Source organism: Pinus tabuliformis, chromosome 7 (assembly GCF_031772625.1).
Source record: "Pinus tabuliformis cultivar Carrire ecotype Pingquan chromosome 7, CPIR1, whole genome shotgun sequence".
Taxonomy (NCBI): domain Eukaryota; kingdom Viridiplantae; phylum Streptophyta; class Pinopsida; order Pinales; family Pinaceae; genus Pinus; species Pinus tabuliformis.
The window spans coordinates 578,429,055-578,438,596 of record NC_142293.1 but is presented as its reverse complement, the minus strand read 5'-3'; the positions used below and the strand labels follow the sequence as shown (position 1 = coordinate 578,438,596).

The 9,542-nt window shown below is 41.6% G+C and overlaps 1 protein-coding gene across 1 annotated transcript; it reads left to right on the top strand.

The window, feature by feature from the left end:
* The first annotated feature begins 2,603 nt into the window (after positions 1-2,603).
* Positions 2,604-8,134, top strand: LOC149248744 (uncharacterized). Its single transcript, XM_089450903.1, has 2 exons — positions 2,604-3,700; positions 3,940-8,134. Exons 1-2 carry the CDS (start codon positions 2,604-2,606, stop codon positions 8,132-8,134), a joined length of 5,292 nt encoding a protein of 1,763 aa, XP_089307029.1.
* The last annotated feature ends 1,408 nt before the right edge of the window (positions 8,135-9,542 follow it).

Below are 9,542 nucleotides of genomic sequence, written 5' to 3'. Positions count from 1 at the left end.
CACTTTCACTGAAGAATATATAGAGTACGTTTTCAACTCTTTCACCGAGCCTCAGAACTCTTTCACCGAAGAATATATGCGAAGAATATATAGAGTAAGAATATATGCCAAGAATATATAAAGTATGTTTTTAACTTTTTCACCGAGCCTTAGAACACTTTCACCGAAGAATATATGCGAAGAATATATAGAGTATGTTTTTAACTCTTTCACCGAGCCTCAGAACACTTTCACCGAAGAATATATAGAGTACATGTTTAACTTTTTCATCGAGCCTCAGAACACTTTCACCGAAGAATATATGCGAAGAATATATAGAGTAAGAATATATGCCAAGAAAATATAGAGTATGTTTTTAACTCTTTCACCGAGCCTCAGAACTCTTTCACCGAAGTATATATAGAGTACATGTTTAACTTTTTCACTGAGCCTCAGAACACTTTCATCGAAGAATATATGCGAAGAATATATAGAGTAAGAAAATATGCCAAGAATATATAGAATATGTTTTTAACTCTTTCACCGAGCCTCAGAACTCTTTCACTGAAGTATATATAGAGTATGTGTTTAACTTTTTCACCGAGCCTCAGAACACTTTCACCGAAGAATATGTGCGAAGAATCTATAGAGTAAGAATATATGCCAAGAATATATAGAGTATGTTTTTAACTCTTTCACCGAGCCTCAGAACACTTTCACCGAAGAATATATAGAGTACGTGTTTAACTTTTTCACCGAGCCTCAGAACACTTTCACCGAAGAATATATGCGAAGAATATATAGAGTAAGAATATATGCCAAGAATATATAGAGTATGTTTTTAACTCTTTCACCGAGCCTCAGAACTCTTTCACTGAAGTATATATAGAGTACATGTTTAACTTTTTCACCGAGCCTCAGAACACTTTCACCGAAGAATATATGCGAAGAATATATAGAGTAAGAAAATATGCCAAGAATATATAGAGTATGTTTTTAACTCTTTCACCGAGCCTCAGAACTCTTTCACCGAAGTATATATAGAGTACGTGTTTAACTTTTTCACTGAGCCTCAGAACACTTTCACCGAAGAATATGTGCGAAGAATATATAGAGTAAGAATATATGCCAAGAATATATAGAGTATGTTTTTAACTCTTTCACCGAGCCTCAGAACACTTTCACCGAAGAATATATAGAGTACGTGTTTAACTTTTTCACCGAGCCTCAGAACACTTTCACTGAAGAATATATGCGAAGAATATATAGAGTAAGAATATATGCCAAGAATATATAGAGTATGTTTTTAACTCTTTCACCGAGCCTCAGAACTCTTTCACTGAAGTATATATAGACTACATGTTTAACTTTTTCACCGAGCCTCAGAACACTTTCACCGAAGAATATATTGGAAGAATATATAGAGTAAGAAAATATGCCAAGAATATATAGAGTATGTTTTTAACTCTTTCACCGAGCCTCAGAACTCTTTCACCGAAGTATATAGAGTACGTGTTTAACTTTTTCACTGAGCCTCAGAACACTTTCACCGAAGAATATATGCGAAGAATATATAGAGTAAGAATATATGCCAAGAATATATAGAGTATGTTTTTAACTCTTTCACCGAGCCTCAGAACTCTTTCACCAAAGTTATATTTCAATTAAAATCATAAAGTTAAGGTTAAAAATATAAATAAATAAAATAATTTAAATGGTTAGTTAGAAAAGGTAATTTATTTAATTTAATTTAATTATTATATATTAATAATATAAGTAATTTTTAGTTTAATTAAATTATTTATTAAATATAATTAATATAATATTAGTAATATAGTCTTGATATTATTAATATTAGTAGTCAAAATATTATTATTAATTTAATATTATTGTGATTTTTAATGTTATTATTATTATTATTATTTATGGAAATAAGTTAAATTAGGTAAAATATATAGATAAATAAAATACGTTTAATGGTTAGTTATAAAAACTTTAATTTAATTTATTTATTTAAATTATATATATATATATATATATATATATAAAGTTATAATATTCGGTTATCAAGATAAAAGTTAGGTGAAAGATAAAAGAAAGGTAAAAGATAGTTGAAAAAGGAATAAAAATAATAAATAGAGAAAAGAAAAAAAAAATATAAAAAATAAAAATAAAAATAAAATAAAATAAATTAAAACATTAATTAATTAATTACTTAATTACTTAATAAATTAATTAATTAAAAAAAAATAAAAAAATACAAAATAAAAAATAAAAAATAAAAATAAGAATAAGAATAAAATAAATAATAATAATAATAAAAAATTAAATTATCTATAAAACATAATAAATCTACAAGATTTCATTGCTCCAGCGGATCGGCTCTGGACTGATCCTGCATGCAGAGAATAGGCGATCTTTGAACCCTCGACTCATCATCTCCTTAGAATTCTAGCATCTGGAGGATCGTTTGCACCTGAGGGACTGCGACTTCGACCTGCGAGACCAGCTTCAGCGGATCGGCCCTGATCCTCAGCCTCCTGATCCTGTGTCTTGCATGCAGAGAACAGGCCGCCATATGGACCCTGCCGGGTGCTGATCTTTCAGACCCTGGGGTTGATTCAATGGAGGGGTTGGGATCTCCTCCGCCTCCCCCGCCTCCTCCACCGAGATCGCCTGCTGAGGCCTTCTCCCAGCTCCTGGCTGGCCTGCCAAAGAAGAGAACATCCGATGCAGCGAAGTTCGTCAAAAAACTAGATGAAATCCCGGAGATTTCCCTTCCTCCAGAAACCCCGATCCAAGTTGCACTGTCGTTAGCTGAACGGGCCCTCATCGGCCAGTTTACAGGGCTATGGCCATCTCCAAAGTCCACTGAGAGCTGGGTCAATAAGAACTGGGCGCCGCTAATCAAAGAAAATGTCACCTCATACTTTCTGGGGAGAGGATTTTTCCTCTTCGAATTTACATCAAAGGAAGATAAGGAACTGATCTTCCAAAACGGACCCTACTTCATGGGTCCTCAGGGTTTATACCTAAACAACTGGACCCCGGACTTTGATCCGACAGTTGATGTACCAAAAGCAGTCCCGGTATGGGTCAGGCTCCCAAACCTCCCGGTTCACTGTTGGAATTGGGATTCACTGAGTCACATCGGAAACGCCCTGGGGAAATTCATAGACCGAGCTAACAACAAGGATCAATATGACTGTGCCAGGATCTGCGTTGAGGTTGACCTGGAAGTGGGATTACCAGAGGCCATCACACTAAAGGTCGGAAGCTGGACGCATCTCCAGAAACTAGATTATGAACAACTACCTTTCAAATGCCGGAAATGTCATGTTTATGGACATTTCGCCAGAGACTGCCCGACCAACAAAGAAACGGTGCAAGGGAGGGAGGAAGGATGGAACCAGGTCAAGAGAACCAAAGTTCAATCTAAAAACCAGAAATCGGGAGGCCCTACCGGCAAAGCGACTCATCAACCTACTGCCCATCAGATACCGATTAAGACTGTGCATGCAAATAAATTTGACCCTCTGAGTTCGCAAACAGAGGGCACCCAGGAGATCGAGCTCGAAAAAGAGACAGAAATGGTTCAGGAGACCGAGGTCCACAAATCAGCCTCACCAGAAAAAGGTACCCCCTCAACCTCCTCTAAAGGAGCTGTAGATCCCAACGAAAAGAATCCAGAAGCGGCGGAAGAAGAGCATGAATCTGAAGAGTCAGAAGAGGAAGGAGAAATAGGAGAATCCCAATCCTCAGTAAGAAGATCTACAAGAGGATGGAAAACGGACAGAGAAAAAAGGGAGCAGGAGACCTACAAAGAAAAACTACAGGGCAGCCAACCAACCTTGGAAAAACTGCTGGCGCCAAAGTCAAAGATGATGAAAAATCAGACCCAAGGCTCCAAGGGAGCCCACCAGAAACACAAATAATGAAGATCATCTCCTGGAACTGTAGAGGTATGGGGAGCAAAGCTAAGGAAGAAGCTATCAGAAGCCTAATCAGAACCGAAGGCCCAGACATACTTCTTGTCCAGGAGACAAAGCTGGAAGACACTGTCTTCCTCCAGTCAAGCAAGAAAATTTGGTATAAAAGTGAAGCAAGAGCCATCTCTGCCCGGGGGGCCTCGGGAGGAGTTGGCACTGTCTGGAATATGAGTAAATTTGCAGTTCAATTTGAGGCTAGAAACACCCATTGGTTACTGCTGAAAATGCAGAATCTAGCCACCAAGGAAACCTTCTGTCTATTCAATGTTTACTCTCCAATTAATATTGGGGAAAAAAAGAACTGTTGGGATTCCATAAGGCAGCAAGCAGAGCTGGCAAACATGGAGAATATAATAATAGCCGGAGACCTCAATCTCACCCTTCACTCCTCCGAAAAAAGGGGAGGCAGCATAGTGCGAGATCCAGCTAGGGAATGGGTGGAGGACATCTTGCAGGACTGGGACATGCTGGATATCAAGCCCTCTTCCGGTAAGTACTCTTGGTCTAACAAAAGATTAGGCCCTGGCCATATAGCTGCCAGGCTAGATAGATTTTTCATTCAAAGTTCCTTCTTGCTGCTAGGACTAGAACCAAGAATGCACATCCTGCCTAATAGCACTTCGGACCATAAGCCAATTAAGCTTGAGCTTTTAGCTCATCGGGATTTGGGCCCTATCCCGTTTCGCTTTAGCCCGATTTGGATTAAGGAGCCAGGCTTTATGCAAATTGTCAAAGATAGTTGGAACCAGTCGGTCAAAGGCTCGCCTTTCTATGTATGGGAAGAAAAGCTCAGGAGGGTAAAAGGAGCTCTTAAAAGATGGGCCAAGACCCTGTCCAATCCGGCCACTGAAAGAAAATCCTTAAAAACCTTGCTCGACTCCCATCAAAAGAGCATGGAGAAGGACGCAATCACTAAGGAAGCGATGGATCAGGAATCTCAACTGCAGCAGCGATACCACAAGGCTTGCCTTGCTGAAGAAGAATACTGGAGGCTGAAATCCCGCAATCTCTGGCTCAAAGCTGGGGATAGGAACACTGCCTTTTTTCACAAACAGACCCAGGTGAGGAAATGTTTCAACATTATCTCAGAGATCAAAGAAGAGAATGACATCTATAAAGATTTTGAGCACATAAAGAAATCTGCCTTTTCACACTTCCAAAGTTTGTATAGTGAGGACAAGGATCAGAACCAAAATACAAATCTGCTAGATGTGGTACCCTCAGTGATATCTCAGCAAACAAAGGAAAAGCTTGAGGCTAAAATCACCAAAGAGGAAGTGGAAAAAGCCCTCTTTGACATGGATCCGGATAAGGCCCCGGGACCGGATGGCTTCTCAGCTAGATTTCTCCAAGTATGTTGGCCGATCATAGAAAAGGACTTGCTCAGAATGGTTCAAAAATCTCAGAATACCCAGAAAATAGGAGGTAGCACAAATTCTGCCTTCTTAGCCCTCATCCCAAAGGAAAAAGGGGCCAACACCTTCAACAGATTTCGCCCGATCTCCCTATGCAACACCGGATACAAAATAATCACCAGAATAATTGCTAACAGATTGAAGCCAATCCTCCCCAAAATAATTCCTGAGAATCAAGGAGGCTTCATCCAAGGAAGGCAGATCGTGGATAACTACTTTCTCGTCCAAGAGGCTATTCACTCCAGTCTTCTTCGAAAAGAGCAAGGTATGGCCATTAAACTTGATTTAGCCAATGCATTTGATAGAGTAAATCATAGTTTTCTGTTGAATGTTATGAGCAAATTTGGGTTTGGAGAAAAGTTCATTAAATGGATCCGGGCATGCATCTCGGAGCCGTGGATCGCCCCTTTAGTGAATGGAAGAGCCACTGATTTCTTCAAAGCATCGAGAGGTCTTAGGCAGGGGTGCCCTCTCTCCCCTCTGCTTTTTGTCATTCAAGCATCCGTCCTCAGCTTCCTGTTAAACAAAAGAATGCAAGATCAGGACATTATAGGATTGTGCATCGCAAGAGGGGCAAAGAACATAAATCATGCTTTGTTTGCGGATGACACACTGCTGCTGGGACCTGCCACAATTTCCTCTGCTTCAAAATTCAAAGTGGTTCTGGATGAATTTAGCAAAGCCACAGGCAGCGCTGTCAACAAGAGCAAATGCCACATATACAGCTGGAACATTACCCCAAGAGTGCTTGCTGATATCTCAAGATGCCTGGGTTACGCAGCCTCCTCCACCTGGTCTTCATTTAAGTACTTGGGACTGCCTGTACATCACAAGAAACTCACAAGTAAAGATTGGCTACCTCTGCTGGATAAATTCAAAACAAAAACTCAAGCCTGGGGTTACTCTTGGCTAAATATTGCTGGTAAATCTGTATTGATCAAATCAGTGCTGCAAAGTCTCCCCCTTTTTCAATTTGCTGGCCTCCTTGCTCCAGCAAACATCATTAAAAAAATGGAAGAGCACATCCGGAGGTTTTTCTGGAAGGGAGGAAAGAACAATGAGAAAAAAATCCCTCTCATTAGCTGGGAAACCATATCCAAGCCGCTGTGGGAGGGGGGCTTAAAGATCAAGAACCTCTGCCATCAGAACGTGGCACTGGCAGCAAAGAACCTCTGGAAAATCACTTCCCCCAATCCGGGCTGGGCCCAAGTCGCCCTCTGGAAGAAATACTTCAGGGGCCCCCGCACCAGGTGTCTTGCAAATGTCATCCACAGGCCCAATTCAACATTTCTGAAACTCCATGCTAAGGCCGCACAGTTAATAACAGAGCATTCATATTGGATCCCAGGCAACGGTAAAAAGGTCCGAATATGGAGTGATCGAATCATGAACCAGGAGCCGATAGACAGCAGAGTCTCCCTCATCGAACTGCACAGCTGGATGGACAGTGAACGCCTGCGCACACTGTATGACATTTCGCAGTGGAACGATGGCTCCTGGGCAGGTTGGAAGCAGTTAAACGTGCCGGATCACCTGCTAAAAGACTGCGCCACGCTCATGGACTGTCTGCACGGTTTGGCGCCCACTCATACGAGGCACAAAGATCAGAAAGGTTGGGGCACAAGTGTAAAAGGATACACAGTCGCGCAGGGTTACAATAAGCTGATCGAACGCCCATACGTTCCTCCCAATCCGGCTCCATGGAGAGGCGTATGGCGTATCCCATCACTGCCGAAGGTGGATTTCTTCGCCTGGCAGCTTTGTCATGCCAAAATCCTTACCTACGATACCCTCCAGAAAAAAGGTTATTATGGCCCTTCCATCTGCGCGCTGTGCAGAGATAATGCTGAGACAGTTATTCATCTATTCCTGGATTGCAGTTTTACCAAGCAGATTTGGACTTCCCTCATATCAAGGCCGAATTTCAAGCTTCCAGGCACTATGGCGGAACTCTTTGCAACCTGGGCGTTCATTTACCCTGGCCCAGCTTCTAAAAATCAGGTAATCAGAACAGCGTGGGCGATACTCCCTAAGATCTTAAGCTGGCAGATATGGCTTGAAAGAAACAGAAGAATTTTCAGGAACACTGATCATAGCCACAGGATCTTAGAAAATAAAATTAAATGTCAAATTAAGGAGTGCTTGGCAGATATCAAAGATGACTCAAATCTGAGTCAGCATGACATCGATTGGGGATCGACTCTAGGCCTTCGATTCCAGCCAGCCGCCAACTCCACCCCAAACATTAAAGACTGGCAGATAAGGAAAACTGAAGAAGAAATGCAAGGCTGGATCAAAATGCATGTAAGGCATGCCCTCTTTTTTGACGGGGCAGCAAAGGGTAATCCGGGCAAAGCTGGGGCAGGAGGAGTCGTTCTAAATCAGATAGGAGAAAAAATTCACTCCTATGCCTGGGGTCTAGGACATGCCTCCAGCGTTCAAGCGGAGGCCTTAGCCCTCCTTCAAGGTCTCCAGACCCTCAAGGATCTAAACATAAAAGAAGCAATCGTCATAGGAGACTCTCAGATCATCATCAGCGCAATGGCTACCAAATCCTCAGCTTCGGACCTTAATCTAGCAAGATTGATAACCAGAATCATAGGCTTGGAAAGCCATTTCCAGAACCTAAGATACTACCATGTGTTGAGAAATCACAATAAAGAGGCGGACAGAGAAGCCAACAAAGTTGTCCTCCTCCCTGCTGGAATCAAGATGAAAGACGGAAAAGAAACATGGGAACCCATTCCATAGCCAGTCCATCGTCATGTTTTATTGCTGGTTGTTAAATAAATTCGTTTGCATCTTCAAGGGGGGGGAAATCACTGATTTGGAATATATGGACCCAATGGTACTCAGGAATTCTGCATGCCCCAGCTGCACACTCAGTCACTTCAGAGTGTGGCTCCAGGGCAATGAGTTCCCCTATGTAACAAGATTTTCGGCATTCAGGCCAAGATGAATACAATCGTCCCATAACCGTTATTGTTAAAAATAATAATAATAATAATAAATAATAAATAAATAAATAATACATGTAAATATAAGGTATATCAATAAATAAATAAATAAAAATAAAACAGAGAGAACGACAAAAAATAAAAAGGGGAGGGACAGGAAAAAGACCAATAGAAACCACAGAGCAAAACGGATCAACCCCAGGAGGAAGGAAGGCTCCAGGGGGAACACAGAAAGCTAACAAAAAGGGGGAAAGGGAAAGACTAAGACGACAGGGCAGGGATCCAACAGCTACTGATTTTCCAGCCGTCATCTCTATTGAGATTGTTAGGCCTTCTTTCAATCTCAATAGCTTCCCTGAATTTACGATGATGGAATTGAGCAATCTTAGCAACAACCTTGGCCTCCTCAATACAAACCTGATGCTTGGTCTTTTCCACATGCTCTGCTAACGCTGAAGACTTGGTTCTCCCATGTCTTAGGTCAGCTGCATGTTCGCTTATCCTCTGATGGATGGAGCGTCCTGTTTCCCCGATATAGGGGGTTCCACACGAACAAGGGATCAAGTAGACACCCTTCATGTCCATCGGGTCAACAGGATCTTTCACCGATCAGAGGGATTTACGAATGGTGTTGAGGGGCCTAAAGGTAGAAGGGATATCATACCTCTTAAGGATCCGAGCAATTTTGTCTGTGGTTCCTTGAACATAGGGAAGATGGACCCCTAGTCGGCGCTCCTTCGGTTCTTTATTAATAATTGCATTTTTAGAGGCTTTAAGGAAAGCCCTCTGACCTAGGCGCCTACTGTAGCCATTCTCCACAAAGACATTAAGGAGATGGGATCTCTCCTTATCAAAGCTCTTATTATCAGAAATCCTCAGGGCACGAGTAGTAAGGGTGTTAAGAACACCCATATTTTGAGCAGGGAAATGATGGGAATCAGCATGAAGATACTGCTCAGTATGCGTTTTCTTTCGGAATACTAAGTGGGAGAGAGAGCCATCCATATTCTTGGAAATAAGAATGTCCAGGAAAGGGAGGCAACCATTGACCTCTTTTTCCATGGTGAACTTAATGGTAGAGGACTGATAGTTGAGGTGATTGAAGAAGCGATGCAGCTCCTCTTGGCCATGGGACCAAATGACATTAGTGTCATCTACATACCTTCTCCAAAGCTTAGGAAGGAGACGAGCCGAGGCTAGAG